At 41.7% G+C, this 23,915-nt stretch overlaps 2 protein-coding genes across 2 annotated transcripts; both read right to left on the reverse strand.

Moving 5' to 3' along the window:
• Positions 1-2,702: 2,702 nt before the first annotated feature.
• On the reverse strand, positions 2,703-11,467 carry stpg4 (sperm-tail PG-rich repeat containing 4). Its single transcript, XM_029450443.1, is given in 8 exon segments — positions 2,703-2,841; positions 3,446-3,550; positions 7,519-7,564; positions 7,814-7,878; positions 10,020-10,148; positions 10,151-10,273; positions 11,179-11,235; positions 11,407-11,467. Coding segments are annotated over 8 exon segments (663 nt in total). The 5' UTR covers positions 11,437-11,467; the 3' UTR covers positions 2,703-2,733.
• A 1,781-nt stretch (positions 11,468-13,248) lies between these two features.
• On the reverse strand, positions 13,249-17,804 carry calm2a (calmodulin 2a (phosphorylase kinase, delta)). The gene is made up of 6 exons (XM_029449392.1): positions 17,693-17,804; positions 16,696-16,726; positions 15,030-15,173; positions 14,825-14,931; positions 14,606-14,741; positions 13,249-14,506 (listed from the first exon to the last, which is right to left on the reverse strand). Exons 1-6 carry the CDS (start codon positions 17,693-17,695, stop codon positions 14,478-14,480), a joined length of 450 nt encoding a protein of 149 aa, XP_029305252.1. The 5' UTR covers positions 17,696-17,804; the 3' UTR covers positions 13,249-14,477.
• Positions 17,805-23,915: the final 6,111 nt, after the last annotated feature.

Raw genomic sequence — 23,915 nt, forward strand, 5'->3', positions numbered from 1 at the left:
ATACACACACACACACACACACACACTCACACACATATACATACACACACACACACACACACACACACACACACACACACACACACACACACACACACACACACACACACACACACACATTTGCCCAGCCCTCTAGAGGCAGCATGCAAAGCCCCATGTTAATAAGATTGTCTTTCTCTCCGGATGGAAGTGTGCGGCTCCTTTGTCTCCAGAATAATGACAGGAGGAATAAGAGCCCGGTTCTTGAACCTCCTTAAGCTCTTAAGTGTCTGCAACTGAAGGAAAACAGAGTGGTGGGGATTACAGTCGGCCAACACAGATGTGCCGTGATAATGTCTGAATGGCTCGCCTGACTGCTGTACCAAACAAAACCCTTCACTGATGTCAATAGGTGTGGAAGGTATCTCACAAGACATGAACAGCTCTTCACCAAAGCTAGATTGTAGCATGCACCTGTGACCTAATGCTCCGTAAATTGCTCCATGATTCTGTCACATGCCTTTCTCAACTCAAACCTTTGGGTAAAAGGCGCACTTGATATCGAGCAGCATATCTACAGTCTGTCCAAAATGATTGACTGCGTTCCTAGGTTCAAACCAACATCTAAACCCAATGTTTCCACAAAGCATGCCGGGTGTTCCGGTAACATCACTACAAACATGACCCCGCTTGTCTCTTCTTCACTGTATGCAAGAGCAGGAAACTGTAAACACTACATTGACATCATGAAGTTAATATCTCAATCGTTTTAGCAAAGTTGTGTATTTATGCATCCAGCAGATGGTCGTGTGTAGATGGAAATCCTAGATTTGCGAAAAACTGTTGAAAACTCTTGTGAGACTCGCTGCCTTACGACCTATCTGAACCTTAACCATTCGAGGTCAATGCCTAACCTTAACTATCTCAAGAGAGTTTAACTTCTAGACAAGCCCCCAGTAGACATGGAGCAACTTCACTATTCATTTGGAGTTGTGTTTCTGACCACTCAACAAATAAATCCAATTGTTAGAGATGTTTATTTGAAATACGTGTTCCATTAGACAGCACCTCACAGGTGTGTCTCCCATTGTTTGTTGCAAGCAGCTTAGCAAACAGCTTTTTGGCCTTTGGGCTAGGATACAGCAGGGCGCTTCCTTTATGCTGACTCTGGAAGGGAAGTAAATTCCAGACATTCAAATAAGCTTAAAATTTGTCCATCAAATGTATTTTTTGGATTAAACTGTTCCGGGGAGCTCTGACAAGAACTATGGAAACAGAAACAGAAAAAAAAAAAAAAACCCTTGTAGGGCAGTTTTTTGTTTGCATTCGCACCGCCTATAGAACGTTGAGTAAGTCAGCCGGCGGTTCACGAGTCAAAATCACCTTGTATTTTACCCGTCACACATTAGCTCAGTAAAGCCTGGACTTCACTGATGGTCCATTTGTCCGTGTTTCTTCCATTTGTTTTCGTTACGAGCTGTTGTTTGTGTTGTCTGTTACACACTTACATCACTAATGGTTCCTCTTGTGCTGGGAGATATACCTACTCTGAAAGAGGAGCTAAAAAAGAATTACGATTGCAGACACAATAAAAGTGTTCTTAGAACTATGAAATGAATGAAAAGGTTCCTCCAGTCCAAAACGCCATGTGACTGATTTTCCATCAATGACACAGCTATGTTAGTATTTATGAATGGCATTATGATGACTCCTTGCTATACTATTTATTGCTATGTGTGATTATTCATGCTCTAAAATAAAGCTAAAGAAAGTGAGCTCTACTGATCATTGTTCATATTTTCATCCTTGGATCTGATAACAGAATCTGGGTGGGCAGAACGGATGAATATAATTCTCCACTCCTCAACAACTGCCTAGTTGGCTGTGGCACAACATTCTGCCACTTTCAACGCAAGTGATTCTATGATTATGAAACAGTGCCTACAAAGTGCATGCATGCTCAGCAAAACCCTTCTCTGAGTAAATAAATGATGAAAGAAACAATGTCCAGGATCACACCAACACCAAATCTGCAATGTGTGTTTTTATTTTTGCACCTATCCCCTACGCTGTAATCTACACCACTATTATGTTCCACACGGAGTTGATTGCTATCGCTGCTGTTCTCTGTGTCTCGACATTATTGCCCATGTTTGTTTGTTTCGTCGAAAAGAAAGACTATGCGGAGTGGGAAGCGATAAGAATAGCTGTTTTATTGTGTGCCACTGCCTTGGCCTCTAATACTGAATGTGTTATCTGAGGGTGCAGCATGCCACACTAAGCTATGTGCATGTGACGCATCGCTGAGCAGCATTCCTCCTCCTGAGTGCATCGTAGCGCAGAGATAGTAGGAAGGCAAAGCAGCCTGACTGCTGACAGAGAGGGAAAGAGGAGTGAGAGCAGGAGAGAGGAGGGATGAAGGAAGAGAGCAATACCGGGAACATGTAGTTAAGTGGAATGAAGTACCCTTTGTTGCAGATAAGATCATTCTGCTTCCCTGCCCAGCATCACTAAAGCAATTTGAGCACAACCAACTGTAGCTCATAATGTCGTTGGCAGACCACAAAACCCCTCACTGACATGCAGATAAACGTTCGTCCAAGTAATAAAAGACTGGGATATTTCTTTGTTTTGTATATTTAATTTTACTTTTGTTTTATAAATAAGGAAAGGTCATGTATGTTGTGCAATCATGTTGACAGGATGAGAAGATGGTGGTTGGATCAAGGCATTGTGGGAATTAAATTCCGCACACTAGAGAATGTTGCGGAAGAATAAGCTAAATGATGGGTCTGTGGCCTCTGTGTTCAGACGGTCGCCCAACTTCCAGCAAGGTTCATAAGCCCCTGGTCCTGGGGTCTTCTGTGGAATACACACACACACACACACACACACACACACACACACACACACACACACACACACACACACACACACACAACACACACACACACACACACACACACACACATACTTATTTATTTAGTCATTATGTCATCACTTTGAAATTATAGCTATGATTAGGACCTACACATGCATAGTTTCTGTCTGTAAAAGAAAATGTATAAAAAGGGAATATAGAGTTGAGGGAACATAGACAGACTCCCATCTGTGTGAGGCATTTTTCTCTGCTGCATTCTGTAATGGTGTGATGTTCCTTTTTACTTACAGGACCTATCCAAATTATAACTTATCTTATTAAACTTCCATAAAAACCATGATAACATCATTACTGAATCCAATCTAAACATTAGTATATTGCATTTTTAGTCGCTTAACAAGAATGTAATTGCCATAATTCAGCTGCGAGGGTATAAAACTGTTAAAAAGTACAAACTCATAGTCTTACACTAATGACAGACAGCCACAAACTATAACCACAATGCTAATAATGTAGGTTTGGACATATTCACAGACTACCTGTGTGCATCTATACATGTAGCTAAATGTGAAATATCGGACTCACAGAGTGCACGCAGTGGAGCCGCGGCAATGTGGATTTAAAGCTGGAAGTGATGCCTTTTCCTGGTCTGGTCTGGGGGTTGTAGTGGCATGGAGCAGGTCCCTCCTTCTAAGGTGTTCAGAGATAGGAGCAATTATTGATTTTATGGATATTTTTGAACAAGCTTTAATAAAGGCCTACTGTAGACCAAGGCTAGCATTTAATCATTGGCATATGAGCACACACTTCTAGTCAGCTCAGAAATATATAGAGGAAAAGAAAACACACGCAGCTTGTTTATTGTAGTCAGGTTTGTATCTTTTTACCCTCCATTTGCTTTTTAGCAACATTATTTTTATTAAAAATATAAATTAGCATTAGTAAGCTACATAGCTTGTAGCAAGTAGTTGGGTTTTGGTAAGCCAGCAAACTAAAACCAACTGTATAAGCTAAGCATGCTATACTTCAACCTCAATATGTTGCAGACCAGACCTAGCATTTAATCATTAGCATGTAATAATGTTGTCTTTGTTGTCTTTTTGTCCGGTGAGCACAAGTAGCAAGCTTGTTTTTTGTGTTGTTTTTTTATCTCTATTAGCTTTTTTCAGCATTATCTTCATTAAAGAATTCAGTTAGCAGTAGCATTTAGATTATAGCAACTAGCTTGTTTATTGGACAGAGGTTTAGTAACATAGCAGATTAACGAATTATTATACGTATGTCAAACATTGATAGCGTATCACTTACTTATTTAAAATGTATCAGAGCGTCTGGCCAACAGAGCTTGAAAAGTACCATCTGGTTCACGTCATGCTGATGCTGGAGAACGGCTAACATGCTGAACGCTAGCTGTACTGTAGAAACACGTTTAATAAGTTACTCCGTCGTCAGGGATAATCTTAACATAGGGTAGGAATAGAGTATCCACTCGTTATCAATACATTGGCTGTAGGGTTCACCGTCAGCCGACGTAGCCTATATCTAACGTAGTCATGTAGGTATTCACATACTATATTTACGTAGGTAAATATTCACCTACGTATTCCGTATTCACGTATGTCTAACATAACGTCTGCATATCTTATGAAGCACAAGTCACGTCGGGTACGTCCGGTAATTTTGAACACGCTCAAAACATCAGCGTTCAACAACGCACCCCAGCGTAACACAGCGAGCTCTTAATGAATACTACTTATACCTTACCTTATATCTACGTACACCAGCGTGTTGCCGATATTTTGTATACGCCATATTTCTCTATACGTTATGCATTCGTTGGGCATTCGTCTGATACATTTTGTATAAGTAAGTGATACTCTATCAATAGGTTAGACATACGTATCTGTATATGTTCACTTTTCTGATCCGATACGATGAAAAGTTGGACGTATTTGGAAATTTTCGTATGCGTCGGCATACGTTTCTGTCATACGGATATGTGCGACAGGGCCTTTATTGGGAAAGGTTTAATTAACCAGAGTTAAACAACTGCCTTCACGTCCCTGTGACTAAACACTATCAACTTGTGTGCAGTCTTAGTAATTTTGTTAAGGACACACAGAGAAACAGCTAAATATGAGCGATTTCAATTTACCTAACGTCATCCTGTTATTCTGGATTAGTAAAAACAAGCACATCTGAATAAGAGAACATGGTGTCACCTGAGTTCACCCTACAGAGTCCAATCAAACCGAATATGATGGTGTAAGCATGCACTATATTCACCTACTGTACATCATGACCTGTAACATATTCAGAACAAAATGAGAGATACATTCTTTCAACTATGGACCTTTAACCTCTATAAACCTATTGTTATACTATCACCAAAGTCGTCTGAAGGATGCACGAACAACATACACTAGATCTATTTTAGGTCCCATACCCATATGTTTAAGACCTTTGACATATCATTTGACTCCTGTCTTTAGCCTTTGCTGGTCTCTGGTTGTGTTTTTTAAGTTTTTGTGTTTAGGGTTCGTCTCTGTTAAGAGTCAGTCTCTCTTCTTGCCTTTCACTTCTCCTTTCTTCTTACCCACTAACATACATACTGGTCATCACCAGCGGCGTGCCATGCAGAAATAGCATCACCCCCCCTCTACCCTCCTCCTCAGACATAAAACTGTCTCCTTGTCCCTGAACACAGGACCAGCCTTTCATTTTCAGCTGCTCTTTGATTCTGATAGAGGGAGACAGGAAGGTGTCTTTTCCTCTCCTCTGCTCCTTGGAGGGCTGGCTGCGACCATCACCCGCCATTTGATCCCAGTCGCCAGTTTACTTGATCCTCGGCAACTGGCCTGTTGGGCCCCGCACGCTTGCCTGATGCTCCCAGAGGTGCTAATGCAAGTGTATTTCACGGGAGCCAGTGCACGGTAGTGAAACTCTCTTACACATGAGTGTGTGTGCGAGAGAGTGAGTGCGCCAGTGAGTGTGTTTGAGCCAAAGCACCTGGCCTACTTTACTACTATGCACAGCACGTTAGAAACGTAACATTCTCCTGTGTGGCGGAGGTAACTGGCACATGCTGTGATACTTCAAAACTTTGACCTGTTTTTGATATGTGCATCCAAGAAACTGCTTTTCAGTACTCCTTCAATAAACTGGATGAGGTGAAATTAATATGACATATTCTTGATTTTGAAAAATAATAGTGAGTCTGTTTTGAAAACTAGGATGTACTTACTACTGAACGAAATACTGATGACAATACTAACATGATTACCAGGCATAATGTTTACCATGCTCATCATTTTAGTTTAGCTTATAAGCGTGCTAACATTTGCAAGAAAAGTACCAGGCGGCACTAGGTGAAAAGTCAAGGGATGACCAACGTTATTACAATTTATCCTGTGGGGACCATGAATGCCCAAAAATAAATGTCATTGCAATTAATCCAATAATTGTTAAGGCGTTTCCCTCACAAATGCAAATGTCAACCTCATGGTGGTGGTAGAGGAAAAGTCAGGGGATTACCAAAGACCTTAGGATTCATCCTCTGAGGATCATGGCTGTCTGCTCAAAGTTTCATGGCAATCCATCTAACAGTTGTTGAGGTATTTCCGTCTGGACCTACGTGATGGACCGACCCACAGACAGCTGCTAGTGTGGCAAATAGAAACTGCCAAACAGCAAATGTTTAGATCAGCAAGTTTTCATGCAGTAAAAGTTGAATCACTTCTGTACTACAGCAACAGTGAGGAGGGCATTTATTCAAATGAACATTTCTGGGATTATGACTTTAATTCAAACAGACTTGAATCTCAAGGGAGGATGTGTTCCTTCTGAGCAGCACGTGCAGTCAATATTGCAAAAAAGCACAACATGTAAATCTAGGACACGCATTGGCCCCAGGATGGAGATATTAAGTCAAATCAACGTTGTGTTCCCAAATACCTTCAGCTCACTGGAGGTTTTTCTTTGGATGTGTGGAGATCCATTTCATTTTATTCTGAGCTAAGAGGAAAGGCTCAGATAAATCTGAAATTCTTGTTTCCTGTCTCATGGTGAACCAAGAACTCCCAGAGTAAACCATTAAGACACCATTTTGATCTGCTAATGTCAGGCCGTCCACACCAGGTCAGCTGTCTGAATGATCTGGGCTTTCAGTTAACTTAACAACAGGATTTGTGTAGGTGCTTAACCTTTGACAATAAACTTGTCTTAGAGTCGCTGTGACACCACTAACAGCAGAAAACTGCTCCCAACTCTGCAGTAATAACACCCTCGGGATTTCTTAGCGCCTTTCCTTCTCTGTCAACACTCAGCAGCTGCCAGCACAGCTCAAATATCCATCAGCTACCAGCATGGACACATGGCTAAGGCTGCAGCACTGCAATATGAACCAAAGCTGACTGGTCAGCTAGTACAGTGCCATAACAGTCCCTCAAATGGGGCAAATGATACAATCGGACAGCCTGTGGGATCGGTTTTCTTTGACCCTTGAGGTTGTCATAACTAGCTCGTGTTCAGCACCAGATACACATTAGGTCATAGCTTGTAACTAAAACCTATAGAAAGCGTATTGTAACAAAGCCTTTTTATGGGCAATGGAAAGGCTGAATGGTCCTAATACCTAGTTTTGGTGACTAGATACTTACAGGAGGAAAGCTGATCCGCTGCACGGTCGACCGAAACATCACATGCCTGCAAGAATAGAGAGGGGGGAGAGGAGAAGAGTGAGAGAAGAAAAGAATAAGGCCATGCATGATCAGAGGCAGAGAAAATGAGAGAGCCGGTTGGTGATTGCTCCTCCATCTTTGTGCTGTGAGGAGATGAGAGAGGGAAAGAGAAGTTGTTTGAGGGTGAAGGATTCAGCGATCAAGGGATGATTCATGGGTTGTCTGCTCCGCTGTGATCCGAGAGTTAAAGAGAAGCTGTTTGTCGAGTGCTTACTTGCAGGGAATCTTCTCCACTGGTTTTTCTGTCACAACGTAGTCGAACGGTGAAGTGTTTATATGCTGGTACAAGGAATAAAGATAAAGAAGTGTTTAAATGTCTATGACAGTATCAGCATAAGGATTTTTTGGGTTTGGGTTTCTTTAGTCTGTTGCTTCGCCAACAGCTGGCTTGTGTTTCCAACACATCTTCTGTTTGCAGTTAGTCTGCTGCAGGGGCATTTTGAAGAGCACCTACTGTACTGTGATGATGTGTCGATAAGTAAATTACACCTTTAGAGGACCAGCGAGTAGGATTTAGGAGGATTTATTGGCAGAAATAAAATATAATACTCATAACTGTGTTTTCATTATTGTATAATGAGCTCAAACTAAGAATTGTTGTGTTTTTGTTCGCATAGAATGAACACTTCATAGCTACATAGGGAGCGGGTCCCATGACTGTATAAAGAGAACTGGATACAGTGTTGGAGGCCGGCCCCGTTCAGTCCTATGAAAGTTGCTCAGTGGCGCATGAAGCCAAAATGACTCGTCTGTCGAGTATAAAATTACCCAGATCTTCCGCATCTATGGGCCTATAGAGGAAGCGCACAAGTGTTTCCTTTAACCCCACCTCCCAACCACTCGGCCTCACTTCGCTCATACAAACAACAGTTCATTAAGCCTAGAAAAAAAAGTCTGGATTCGGCTATTTGTGCATTTTACAATTTTGAGGACCTAATGTTTTAAAAGCGTTTTTTATTTTGTTCTAAAAAAAATGTATCCCTAAATTATAGACGTGTATTTCCAAATGTAAGTCCATAGGAAAAGTTATTTTAGGGCCCAATGGCATCACGTAACCAACGTTGTAATTCCACAGTGGAATTACAACTTCCGGCCTGTTCCTGGAGGCTTGGCAGGTCCTTTTCATGGATGTATTAAATAAACTGGATACAGCGCTGTAGGCGGGGCCCCCTTCATTCCTATGAAAGTTGCATGAAGCCAAAATGGCTCGACATTTTAGTATAAAATTAACCAGATCTTTGGGCGTTCTTTTGCATCCATGGGGCCAATAGAGCATGCTCACTAGCGTTTTCCTTAAACCCCGCCTCCCAGCTGCTCCATCACGGCCAGTCTCGGCTCAGTCACACGACTGGAGGCCGGGAAAATAACTCTGGATTTGGCGATTAGCACATTCTACAACTTATAGGACCTAATGACTCAAATAAGGACTATTCAAGTGTTCGTGCTGGGAAGTTGATTTACTAAAATAGACGTCTCTTCCCTAATGTAAGTCAATGGTAAAAAGTATTTTTGGCCCCCATGGCATCACATGACTTACATGGAAGTTGTAATTTCACGGTTTGGCCACTACGAAGATTTGCTTTAAAGCCTGGCACACTTCCACGGAGCCAACCATGTTGCACCGCCATGTTTCTACAGCACAAACCAAACACTAGCTCTAGAGAGGGTTGGGGTAGAAAAGGTATACAGTTGGCTGCAATCTGCAACCTCACGGCTAGATCCCAATAAATCCTACACACTGGACATTTAAGCAAAGAAATGCACTTGAATGAAGGTGTTGAACAGGGGTATGAGTTCATAACATTTCATGCTAATAACAACTTAAATACAACATAAATAATAAAGTTTTTCTATTAGTATATTAACTTGTTACATTATTGATTGGTTACTACAACGTAGACTACACTACATCAAGTAACAACAACATACAAAGGGAGTAAACGTTTATGATCTTGGAAAAATATCTTTAAATTGACCATATTGGCTTTATTTCATTTCATTTTATTAATTTTGGATTTCTCCATTCTGTATGTTAGTTTAAAGGAATACTTCAATATTTTAAACAGGTCATTTCCCCCCATAAGTGTGGCGCCAGAGCCAGGAAGTGACTAGCTTAGCATAAAGACTGAAGGCAGGAGGAAACAGCTAGCTGGACTCCACTTTACGTACTAAACGCTACATTACCACCACCAACTCTCAATCTGTGGAATAGCATGAAACAATTAAAACATATCACATCCCTGTACATCCTCATGCTTGTGCAAGAGTAACTAACAAAACAGGGAACCACTAGTAGAACCTGCTATTAGTGGTCTTCTGGTCACCCTAAACACAATTTCAATCTAACTCGAACTATTCCTTTAATATGTGGTCAATTGCATATGCCAACAGGGTCGGTGAGGGTCATGTCTAAAGCCCACCTTGTCCCTGATGCCCAGGGTGACGATGTTGGGCCGTGGACAGTTTTTGAAAGAGTAGGACGCTTGGTGCATCAGGACCTCCTGGATGGAGTCAGTGTAGTCATACGCCCCGGGCAGAAGCAAATTCCCTTACGTACGCCCAGAGTGTGGGCTTTTCTGCCCACGCCTTTGAACCCGTAGGTCTTTTTCACTGGGTTTAGTTCAGCTTCTTCGATGAAGTCGCGAATGTGATAGACACCTGGGATGGGTGTGTCCTGGAAGAAGATGAGAGGAGAGAAGTTTACGGAATGTGTTAACACGTGGCCTGGTGCTCGGATAGACATTTATAGTTTTGTTAGCAAGAGCCAAATTCCAGCTCGAGCAACTGGAACACAACAACAACATTTCGCCTAGTTTTTTCAATACAGACGCAATAGTGGCTTCAACAGAAGTTGTTGGTTGTTTTCAGAAATGCCTCAACCTTGCTCCTCTGTACGGTCTTCACGCCCCATATTAGATAAACGGTTGTGATTGGACACGTTTTAGTCCGCTGGAAATCTGTACCAAGTTAAAAGGGACCAGACACATCTGCTGGATACCAGGCGATGGGACGCTAGCATAGGTCGTTTTTATGAGGCTATAATTATTTTTTAATTTAAATAGTTATGATTTGATAATTATTTCCAATCATTATTTTAGAAAGTACATTTTGACGCGATCATCTTGTACTGATGATACAAAATGTAAAGTCTGGCATTTCATAATAAAATGCTTGTTTCTATGAGTGGAGAGATTCTGAATGTACCCTACTGTTAATGTACAGCGTACAATCTAAAAATGTTCTGTTACTTTACAAAGTAACAAGAAAAGTAGCCACTTGGCCAAGCCTGCTCACATTTGGATAAATTAATTAAGATAATTAATTAGGTCTATGCATTATTGCCAAAATCCACTCTAAGGCACTGGAACTGCCGTGCAAGTGTTTCAATTTATGTCTGGCAGACAGCACACTTTAGACACAGACAATGGGAGAGTGCTATGCAATAAAAACCATTAACTAAAAATCTATTGCATCTACACATGAGCTAATGAGCCAGTTATTCGGGCCTGCACAGAAGTCAATGTAGCAGCCTCTCTTCCGTAGACAGTCTATGAAACCATACTGCAGCATGACACCTACTTTCAGTGTTCCCATCCACCAGCTCCCCCGGCCACACAGGTCGACCTTGTCATCGCCCTGCAGATAAGAACAGGACAAAAGCCAAAACACAGGAGATTGTTTCTGCTATGATGACATTGCTATGCCAACAATGTGTTGATGAATCTCCGCAGGTGTCATCCAGTCCTTTACCATTTCAGCTTGTCCTCATTAACCACACAGAGTTATGAGGGCTTTAAAGAGCCTTACCTTATCTGTTCTATTACAACCCCTGGACATGTCACTGACTTTAGAGACAGCTTTGTTTTTCCATGTGGCAGTATCCTGCACTGTACTCATTGTCGCTCACTATCTGCTCGACTGGAGATCCAGTGACACCTGACCACCATTAAAACTGCAACTCACTGTTACTATAGCAGCGACTCCACTATCGATCAATTTTTCAACAAGCTGGCCGGCTGGAGGGCTAAATTTAGACTCACCGTCCAGTTCGAGTGAGAGTAAGACACAAAGGCGAGCCAGCATCAAGGCTCGTACCCAACGTGCTGCAGTAGGTTACTGAGTCCTCATTATCATCATCCACCATCATGTGATATTTGGAGGAATACTGTGATATTCATTAGAATATACAGACTGAAGGTTGCCATCACAGTGCAGATTGCAATCCAGTACAAGACAAAACAGTAAAACATTTCAATTCTACCAAGTATGTGGAAGGGGCAAGGCTTGTTATAAGGAATGGTTTCTTATAGTGCCTGAGGACCACCTGGGGGACCACCTGGGGTCCAATAAAATGACCAATATTCCAATTATGCATCTTTTTCTATACTTTGACGTTAGTTAAATAAGAGACGAGTGATTACTGAACACTAAGCGGGCACAGACCCAGGGGCCCCCGAAGACACAAAAAGGGCAAACAGCCACAGCAGAAAGATTATTACAAAAAGACCAAAAGCAATTACAAAGTGAAAGAGAGAAGAAATAACCACTAAGACACAAAATAACTACAAAGACAACATCGAAAACAGGCTAAACGAAGTTTGTGTGTCTTGCTCCTATGTAGGAGACGTGGCGGAGCCTTTTCCATGTATGTGCCCAGGGGCCCATTGTCTCGTATTCCGCCCATGCATGTGTGTAGTGTATTTAGGAAGAGTGGGTTTTTGAAATGAGTCAATTAAGGAAGACTGCAGGTTTTAAAGTGTGATACTTTCAAACTAACCCTCTTCTTTGTGTGAGAAGTAAGTATCTCACTTCTTGTGGCATACTAGGCTGAAATGTGAGGAACACACACACACACTCTTTCTCAGTACAGCAGAACTAAAGACCATCACCTGAAGTGAAAATCTCACTCTGGGAGCAAAAGCTCAACCTTCGGCCTCGTTGCTAGGCTACATGGTACACATGGTTCAAATGAGCCAAGAATTCATGTTTACACGTCAAGGAAGTCTCATGTGGCCTGAGAGAACATGGACACAGAAAACAGGTGGCTGAGTGAGGTTAAATCTCACTTTTCAGAGTACCTGATGGACATTCACACTTGCATGAATGCCAAGACTAATGTTTCATGTGTCATGTAATTAACATCTTTTTATAAGTAGACCGTGATGACACTTCAGCTGGGAGACTTAAGTATTGTGATAATTAGTTTTGACAAGATGAGAAGCACTTGTGTCAGATTCACACCTGAAATAGCTGTGAATTGTAGCGTTCCTTGTCCCGTGTCTTGGAACTGAAGCTGCTCCTGCGGGGATATTGTACTAATATTTAGCTACAGAAACAAGAGTACGAAAAATCAGGAGTACTTGTTAAAAGAACCTTTACATCAGTCCATTTGTGTACGAGTTGATAACCAAGTACATATTGTAATGTTTAAGTGTATCCACAGGGGCCATTGCATATGCATGACCGACCAAGACACAACAACTGCAGCACTTACTTCCGCTGGACAGTCAAACCATCACATAACTTCATATAATAAAATTAGACTTTTCCCTCTAGTTTAGCATTACCAAAGTCTTAGTCCAACCACTGCATAAGTTCAAGGGCATACACTAAAATCAGCTAGCATAGAATTCACACAGGAGCCAGAGCTGAGGTCCACAATAGAGCTTTATTTTGTCATTCATCAAAATAACAAACTTAGTATCTCTGCAAGCTACTGTAACAAACTCAATAATCAGAAATTAAATGAAAAAAAACAAACAGGTACACCTCTATTTACACCATGATTTCTGATGTACGCTCAATCACCTGCACCTTGTGATTGGGGCAAATGCCAAGTAAGACATGAGGCAGTCAGCTTCTACATGGTGCTGTCAACAGTAGCAGACAACACATGGCCTATGCAGTCCGTATGGGACTTGGACAGTACAAGGCTCATCCAATGTCGAGTACCATTGTGTGCACTTCAAAATAGAAGCCTTTGATCCCACTCAGTGCTTTTATTTGAATGACAATACAGATTTGATCTTATCTGAACATTAAGAGGCATTGGCTGATGCTCCTCAGTGCTTTTGGAAATTAACAGGGGACACTTAAATTTAAAAATGGTAAACATTTCATATGTATTCTAAGCAACAAGAAAAAAAGATCCTATCAAAATCGGAGCATCTTGTCCTCAATACAAAAATGGGAATTATTACAGGGTATACAAACTCAAGGATCCATTATAACTGAGAAAACAAGACAATTTTCAAAACTGGGTAGATTGTAATTTTTATTGGAAAACAAAAATATACAACTTGGAATGGATTATTTGAGGCATGACCAGAGGTCATAAAAAAAAAAAAGTAAAAGTAGTGAGTAAAACATTAAAAAGCATGGTAAGATTAGTCGTTTTCTGGTATATAGAACAGCAGATACAAAAAGAGTTTGTACGAGTACCTAGGAGATACACCCGTGTCATTTTTTGCAGTAGTGCAATGCTGAGAGATTTCCATATATACTTTGTCCGTAGTCCATGCAGAGTATAAACTCCTCTACATTGTTTCCATGCCAACAGTGTTGCCAAGTGACAACCAGCTGACAGGTTTCCAATGTCGCCATGTGTGGAAGGGCCCCGAGCACACAAGACGGGAAGATTTGAAGTTCTCCGGCTCCCAGGGGCCTCCACAGGCATCTGGTTGTATGACCATTCCGTCACTCCAAAACACCATGACAGCAAAAGAAAGGGACATGGGGACAAGAGCCTATGCAGTTTACATGCAGTTCCTTTGGACAGCAGAAGGGGCAGGGACGAAGGGGGGCTATTAAGATTTTACAGATAAATTACACAAAGAAAAAAAGGCAAATTATTTATATACGAAATCTGTACAAGGCCATCACTTCGCCGTCATCATTTGTACGAACTCTGCAGGGAATAGAGGGGGGGACAAAAAAATAAATTGCAACTCAGTACCTGACGAGTGACCCAAACAGATTCAAATCTAAAATTGCAACATCTACCAACCTTCATAGTTGACCTGTCCATCTCCATCAATGTCTGCTTCTCTGATCATCTCGTCCACTTCTTCATCAGTCAGCTTCTCCCCAAGGTTTGTCATCACATGGCGCAGCTCAGCAGCACTGATGTATCCATTGCCATCCTGAAAAATGACAGTCCGTAAGCACATTCAAAATAAACTGCTGCACATGAATATGTGCGTTTGCAAGTGCAGACAACGTTTACCTTGTCAAAGACACGGAATGCTTCTCTGATCTCCTCCTCGCTGTCTGTGTCCTTCATCTTCCTGGCCATCATGGTAAGGAACTCTGGGAAGTCTATCGTTCCATTTCCTAAAGAAAAAGAGAAAAACATTGATGGGGGATTTCCCTCCAGCACATCAACAGTATGTGTGGGGTTAAAAAGGTTTGAAGCCAGATTGAGTTCTCACCATCAGCATCCACTTCATTGATCATGTCCTGCAGCTCTGCCTCTGTGGGGTTCTGGCCCAGAGAACGCATAACTGTGCCCAGCTCTTTGGTGGTGATGGTGCCATCTCCATCCTTGTCAAAGAGCGAAAAGGCCTCCTTGAACTCTGAGAGAAGAAAGTAGATGGGCTTCTTAAGTTAGGCAGAGATGTCACATCTATAGCCAGATATACAAAGAAAAACAGTAGATGCAATATATATATATATATATATATATATATATATATATATATATATATATATATATATATATATATATATATATATATATATATATATATATATATATATATATATATATATATATATATATATATATATATATATATATATATATATATATATAAAATAAATAAAAAACACTGAAGCTATGACATTTATAGATTAAGAAGTCATATAAATGCTTTCAGTCCACCGTGCATAACAGATTCTCCCAAAACCCTGAATTGGCTCAAAAAGGGCATTAAGTCACTCATGTTTCAGTTATAAACTAGCTACAGCATAAGGACGAGCCCTTCTGTTTTGAGTTCCAACTGTAGTCGTTTCTGGCTAAACAAGGGCCGCGACCACGAGACCAAGCAGCAGGGCAGTCAGGCTACATCAGCAGCAAATGACAGCCTGTGTGGTTTGGTGGCGCCGTGAGGGACAAGAGACAATGATACTCAAGTGTGATGAGGCCAATGGGCAATATGTAGTGGCATGCAGCAGCTCATCAGTGTCAGGAAAACTACAACCTGCCCAACCATTTGTAGGGTCAAACACACAGGGCAACACCCTTTTTGTTATGAGGAAAGGCCTGCTGTCTGCATCTACTGCAGGAAATGTCACAGGGGGCGGGGGGGGGGGGCGTGGTCAGTATAGGCCATTAAAACTCCACATCACTGCAGTCGCTTACTGCACTTTAAAAATTGCAGTAAATTTCCCCAGTCAACAGAACATGCTGGTGCATGGACACATCATGCCATTTATACAAATCTAAAAACGGTCACATCAGCAGAACATCAAGCAACTAAAAGCTTACACTATCAAATACAGCAAGGGTATGATCAGCACATTGTGAAACCTGAGACCTGCACTAATTAGGTAAACAGAAGCTGGAAGATATAATCTGGGAAACCACTACAACTGTGCCACATTTTGTACATTCATTACAGAAAAGTGTCCATGAGCACATACTGGCTGCAATGCCTTGACACACACGCAATTTAGATTACAAAAGCTAGGTCTCATTTTAGGGTGTCAGTGTACCAAGCCCAAGTTGCTACTGCAATTTTTCTTGAATTATTCCATAGAGTGAGAACACACCCAGGGCAAAGGACAAATCATGCACAGCATATAAAAAGGTGACTGCCAACACCTCCTCAGAATACACAGCCCTTCCAGATTACATCATATATTACAAGGAAACCATGAAAATGCAAAGTTTTCTATGAGGGTGTCCTGCACTGAAGAGGCAGCAAGCAACAGCAGTTTCATTCATTCCTGTTTTATGACCAGTAGGCTGCCCTGTGGAACGCCTTAAAAGGCGAAAGTATAAATCCACTGCAGGAGATGCAAGCCAAGGGTCCATAATGCAGGCCATTTTGCAGGATATGAGGAAAGAAGCAGTTCAATGCAGCGATGTCTTACCAGCAATCTGCTCTTCTGTAAGCTGGTCAGCCTGTAAAATACAAGATGAAACAAAAACATCCAGAATTAGCTATAACATCTTAGAACAACCTGGACGGTCTCAAAGTTGGGACCGCCCATTCATTTAAAATGTTGCAAACATCTTTTTAGTAATTATTCTGACAGTTACAATAGCTGTGTCAGCATCTGTAACGTTACAACTACATAAAACAGGAGTTTTCTTGTCGGTTAGCTAAAATCTCATTACTGAACTTGGGAGAACGCAGAAATACTAGGAACAAATGTGGACGCACCCTTCAAACGTTAGATCCAGCCACATTTGCATGTCCGATGACGCTAACTTCACCATAGACAATGGACGACTCACAATTTGGCGGTAAATGTTAGCTAGGAAGCGCTAAGGTTAGCTAGCTACAGATACCGGCTCACAGTCAACGTTACACACCTTAGACGAACACTAACGTTGCACACTTTTAGCAGAATGATACAAGTCAGCGGTTGGCAAATAACATTAACGTTACTTCACAGTCAGCGCCTTAAACCAAGTGGGACAAGTAACGTTAGTTATTTGACAAAACGGACAGATGTTTGGCCACCATCACATTTAGAGAAGCCAACGTTAACGTTCTTTAGTTTGCTGATGTGCTTGTATAGGAACATTATATGAGAGAGCAACCACCATTAAATATGATGCACCGTTTCAGAAGTGTGACTGCGCTAACGTTAGGTACACGGGTGTTAACTTACTGCATTTATTCAGACCAACGCAGCTTAAGCTAACGTTAGCTTTGCCTAACAGGCTAGCATTACCTAGCAACTAGCAAGCTGTCATTTATTCTGCCAGCACTGCGGTAGTTCTCATGAATTCAGCTCAGCCACTGGTGACGTTACGTTATATTGACATAAATGTCGCACTTTTTTTTTTAAATGACACCTGCTATAGGACTGTCAACCGATTATTAGACTGGAAAGAAAATATAATCTTATTTTTCCTTACCATTTCGATGTAGATGCAGCGGCTGGTTCACGACAAAATCCGTAACAAACCAAAGCAACACAAAGCCTAGGCGGACTGACAATCTCTATGAACACACTGAGGAAGAGGCAGCAGGACTCGCCTTTAACGGCTATCCTAAACTCCTCCTCTTTACAATATCCCTCCGCCAACTTCCCTTTTCCTAGGTTATTGAATTAACTTAAAACACTTTTAAAGAAATGATTAGCTACACAAGAAAATCAAGAAACATCTTTAATTCTCATGTACGTCTGCTGTGTACGTTTTGACGTCGATATTAGAAATTATATTGCGTATTGGTAGGGGTCTACATAACGGCGTATGAATACTTTCTGCTACTCTGTGATGGGGCACAAGACGTAGCTGAAAGAAATCGCGCTCTCTGATTGGTGTGTTTGTACCTGCAATGCGTCACTCCCATGGTCTGCGCTGCCGCTGCATCTTGTCCATAGACATCCCAGCCAGTGCCACAGGCATAGCAGACAAGCTTGTTGCACAGTGTGTATACATATGGGCATCATCTTCAGGGGGACCCAATAAGATAGTTTTGATAAGTAATTCGCTACTAGAAGCATATTTTTTACTTGTAACAGGGATATTACTGACCCAGTTTGTGCTTATGTGTATTCCCTGTTGCTGCAGTTTTTTTCCATTTCTGATAACATTACTTGTGTTTTCATTAGCATATTGATTCCCAAGCTTTTTTTTATGCTGTTACAAGGTTACCACAGACTGATAGATTTCAGCGTGTTCCTCACTTCCTTATGCCTGCTGTGCAAGTCTCCATCACTTTAAATGTTATGCATAATGAGATGCAGTGTCAGGGCTCAAGTGTTTGAGTGTAATAGTTTGTAATAGGTCTGTGCATGTGTGTGTTTTGTTTGTGCATGCACACTTAGATGTGTAATATGATGTCAGGTGACTCTGGATTCTCAGGTCTAATTGAGCTGCTGGTGTGGATGGGAGTATATGATAGCCTGATTGCTTTCGCCTGACTGATCTCCCACTGACCACCTGTCTCTGGCCTGCTCCTATGGGAGATGCTGAGGAGGAGGAGGGTAGACAGGGATGTGCAAGAAAGATTTGAAGAACCACTCAGAGAATGTACTAGAATCTCCATGTCCCAAAACCAGCCCCCACTTCCTCCCAATTCTACTGCCTCTCTTATTATTAGACACGGATGTAACACTATAAGTAGAGAGCAGGGATTGTAAAAAGCTCAATATCTCACACGTAGCTGTAAGAAAATGAAGATCCAAAGTGGTTCCCACTTCCATCTGCGCTGTTTGCAGAGGTGATGCTGCCTGTGCCATGTGATCTGCTGAGCAGCTTTAGAATCAGCCAGGCTTTTTTCCCCAACCTACCTAATCTGGAGCACATTGAATTCCTTTCATTTAAATCTGTTTTTCTGCTTCAGGGTTTTTGTCAGTGTGCAGATTATGTAATGCCAAAGGTGACGGCACAAAGGCCTGTCACAAGAACCAGATAAACTGGAGAATGTGTAAACGACAAGTTTGAGGAGGTGATTTTTACCTTTTGCCTTTCTGAAAGTACTTGGCAAAGATTGTAAAATGTGAATTTAGATGGGATATGTTATTGCCACTAACAATTAAGTGCATTTCTTCTGGTATTCACACGCTAAGAAATTATTTTTACCCAAATGGTGAACTGCTCCAATAAAACCATTTTTAAGAGACACTGGTTTCTGTTGGGTCATAAATACTTCTAAACATTTCTGCTTTTGTCCTCCTGGCTCATTTCTATAACTGTCCTTCACCCAATTTGCAGAATCAGCTGGTTTGGTTGGTTGATGACATGCCCTTCAATGATCCCCAGGTCTCCCAGGATCTGCTCCAGGTCAAAGGTGATTTTAGGTTTGAGGTTAATAAGGATAGGGAATAATGGAACCCAGGAGTCGTGACTTAATGGTCTATAAAGCATGAAACCAATCTCCGTGAAGTAAGACTTAACTCACAATAGGAAGCACAGCACAGTATGTGTTACAGTGTTGTTTTTCATGTTTAACTAATTATTTTTTACTCAGATTAATCCGTGTGTGTGCATGCACTTACACACTGTGCTCACTACTAATGTTTCTTCTTCTCTTATCAGTTCTGTGAATATGTAACCGCATAGCATAATTAACTCTTATCGGACACAGCCCTACCCAGAACATTTTTATAAAACAGGGGGTCGAAAGGTCACTCTAGTTCAGCAAAGGCAACCCCTCCATCTTCATTAACGCCCCCCCCCCCCCCCCCCCCAACGGCCTGAAACATCACTCCCACTGATAGCACTTAGCATTGTTCCCTTTTCAGAAAAACTTGGGTCAGTTCAGTATTTGGCAATAAAGGCAGGTTAGCACGTGAGAAACAATATGTTGTAAAGCACAGTGCGGTGTGGTGTTAAAGCGCAATCATGTTCTAAAATAAAGCAGCTTTCAAGCAAAAAAGCTTAAAGAGATGGCTAATTTATGTACCTAAGTGGCTTGCGAGGACTTTGAGGGATGGGGCGCCTGTGACTAATATGAGAAGATGTTTACCTGTGTAACTGAAAGACGCGGCCTGCATCATTAATGAATGAGGTTTTTGTAAAGCACCTGCTGGTCCCTTGCCAAGGGAATGGATCACCTTTCATGGGAGACAATGGCAGTTGTTTGTGTGTCATGGATGTCAAGCTACTATGAGTGAAAAGACCTTTACATTGTGTGAGTGTGCATGTTTGCAGGCCAGCATCTGTTTGCTTTCGAGTGTGTTTGAACTTGATCTGCGCGTGTACAGTATATGTGACATTAGCCCATACGCCTCTATGCAAATCCTTCCATATGATCTGCACTGATGGTAAATACGACAGGGAAGGAGTGTGTTCATGTATTTTTTATGACCTAAAGGCAATTTTGACTACATCTGACCAGAATTCCTAATTACCTGTAAAGTTTCCTATTATAATAATATTAATATCTTTTATTTAGAGGCGCCTTTCAGGACACCCAAGGTCGCCTGATTCCCGGTTTCCCGTTATACACCGGCCAAAGGTCTGGCCCAGACAATGGGGCAAAGTTGACGGCCTTCAACAGCAAACCACTCCTAGTAAGCGTGAATGGTTTTACAGCCATGCAAAAAGGGCATTAAGGGCCAACAACATGCTGGATGGCGCATGAGCCAATCCCATTCTGGCCTACCTGTTACTGAGAAATGACATGTTTCCAAAATTACATCATGAGGCAGAAATGATTAATGGCCTCAAATCGGATAAGAGGATTTAGTCGGGCCTGCTATCCCCTGCCTATTTCAATCATGTTGTGATGAAATGGATACAGTGTTAAGCATGCACTTAGTTTTCTATCCCTCCTAACGTGTTTCTGTTTGTGGCTCTAGTACTAGATCATCAAGCATTTCTAAACCTGCATGTCCGTTGCTTTATTTGAAGGGATCTGAGGGACAAAACCACTTACTAGCTGTCAAATAGAATCCCCTGCTGTTGATCGTCGCTCTCTCTCACTTTTCATTACCCTCCTGTCCTCTCTCTCTCTGTTTCTCTGACTCTGTCCCTCTCCTTTCCTCCCTCTCTTTCCCTCACTGGCTCGCCTCCAGGTTGTCTGCTGCAGTCAGTGTGGAGCTGGAGTTCAAACACCGCAGCCTTCAGCAGCACATGAAACAGTGCTACTTGGAACCTTCCACAAGTGTGGCACTACAAAGCTCTCTCGCCAAGGTGATTTCATCCTCAGCAGCTGTTTTTCTCCGTTAGCTGTGCCTTTGTCTATAACAGGTTTCACAAGCTTTACTTGCGATGGATTTTTATTATTTTCCAGAAGTTTCCTCTACAAATCCTGTATGTGCTGTTTTGTAGTCTCAGTTTACTCTCTCAATCAATCCTGTAGAAAGTGAAACCAGTGGAATGGAGAAGCACTGCAGAGGGTAATGCAGGGGTACTTTAGTGAGTAACCACAATAAGGAAGTGACAGGAGCAGGGTGCTTTAGCAGCACTCTGTCCTTGACCCTGTCTGTAGCATAGGCCAGGTATGTCTCTGCAGTGGCATGGACCTGCAGGGCTGACTCGCTCCGCGCCTCTCTCAGATGATCTCATTCTGCAGGGGGGCAGCGGGATCCACCGCATGCTGTGGCCACTTCCAGATGAAGGCTGCAGAGCAGCAGTCTAGTCGTCTGTGCCTGTGTGTGTGTGACTGTGTGTGCGTTCGGAGCTGTGAGAGTGCAGCGTTTCTGCTTAAACCATACTCATAAACAAATGTGATTGATCTGCCTCGTGTAGAAGACTCCGCTGTGACACCTGGTGGCTGGAGAAGAGATTGCAGGGAGCTGTCAAAACAGTAAAATTTATATTATTTTTTTGATTATTGCCAAACATAAGATCTGTGGGAAATAAAAGTGTATGATACTTACATGTACTGATCAGCAGGATAGTTTTCACATGAACACCATTTGTAGGACTTTTGAATTGTAAATGTATTCTCCAGAAATAAAAAGCTAACGTTAGGCTATAAACAAACTGCACCACTGTTGCATAACTTCATGTCACAACCACAACGAACCAGGAAAGGCCATGTTTGGCTCATTAAAGGATCTGTATACCTCTTCCACCACTAATAAATGTAGTGGTAGAGTAAAAATGACAACATTTTCACTCTACCACTACATTTATTACTTTGCAGATCAAGATTTTACTTTGAACACACTGATTATCTTGAACACACTGATTATCTTGAAAACACTGATTATCTTCGAAGATATAATATGCATTATCATGGGCTTTACTTGAGTTATGGGGCAGAGTACTTCCTCCAGCACTGATGAAAGTTGGCATGTGCGCCTCCACGTTAATGACATTAGTGTAGTTTATTTGACCGTATAAATTGATCAACACTGTACTGATTGTCAATGGAAAAAAAGATAACAATACAGTTTTACGCTTTTCTACGATGCAAATAATTGAATGATCACTTTCAAAGGTATTGAGTCCTGACAAAATTAATAGCAGCTTCAATTTGACATGTATCAGCTTGCAGGAAGATGAAAATGTGATATTAATGTTCCTCTTCAATGAGAGGTCAGAGGTCAGGGTTAGCTGCAGAGAAAGTCCCTCACGTTGGTAAGGATTGTATCTTCTTGTTAAAGGATATCTTAAACACCAACATCCAAGTTGCGTTGTCCTTAAATTAATGTCTCCTCAGCACATTGTTTCAAAAGTGTCACTTTTTAAAATGACTATATTCATTATTGGATGTTCAGGTTCTGGACAGAACATCATGAGGATCCTTACAACACCTCACCAAACAATACAACATTAAACAGATACAACAAAAACAGTAGTCATGGGCAGTTCAGACATGTATACATTCTCTTTCTCAATTACTCCATAACAGTTCAGTTACTTGTTGGCATTATGTTTCATGTAAATAACTCATTTCCCCATTTCTTGTTAAAGATATAACCTTTAATGTTAGTTGGTATGTCATCTTCTCCACTGAATAGATATCCCGGACAATCTCAAATCATTGTTCTTTACCTGGAGGCTCAGATTTATACTAGTTTCTTGTTATAGTTTTGTATGCTGGCTATAAGCAGCCACATATCTATCTCTTCTTTGCAGAGCCTCCTCTATGTTCCTATGTTCTATTAAAGGGACAATTCACCCCAAATCAAAAATACATATTTTTCCTTTTACCTGTAGAGCAGTGTTTTTCAAACATTTTCAGACCAAGGACCACTCAACCAATAGAAAAACACTCACACAGACCACCTAACTCCCCAAATATCCCAAAACAATAGGGGGGGGGGGGGAGTGCTGTCGGAGCTCCGTGCGAGGTTGCTGTCGGAGCTCCGGTGCGAGGGGGTGGTGCTGTCGGAGCTTCGGTGCGAGGGGGTGGTGCTGTCGGAGCTCCGGTGCGAGGAGGGGTGGTGCTGTCTGGTGGTCTGCGGACCTCTCTTTGAGAGAGACTGCTGTAGAGCTATTTTTAATCTAGATTGTTTGGGTGTGAGCTGCAGAGTGTTGGAGATATCGGCCGTAGAGATGTCTACCTTCTCTCCAATATAATGGAACTATGCTCAAAGCACCACAAACACACTCAAAGTAATGTTTCTATACAGAAATCATGACCCGGTTAGTAAAGATAATCCACGGATCTTGTGGGCAGTTTTTCACCGTATCACCGTGCAGAAGGAATTGTGCATCTATTCGTGGAATATGT

Source organism: Cottoperca gobio, chromosome 15 (genome assembly GCF_900634415.1).
Source record: "Cottoperca gobio chromosome 15, fCotGob3.1, whole genome shotgun sequence".
Taxonomy (NCBI): Eukaryota; Metazoa; Chordata; class Actinopteri; order Perciformes; family Bovichtidae; genus Cottoperca; species Cottoperca gobio.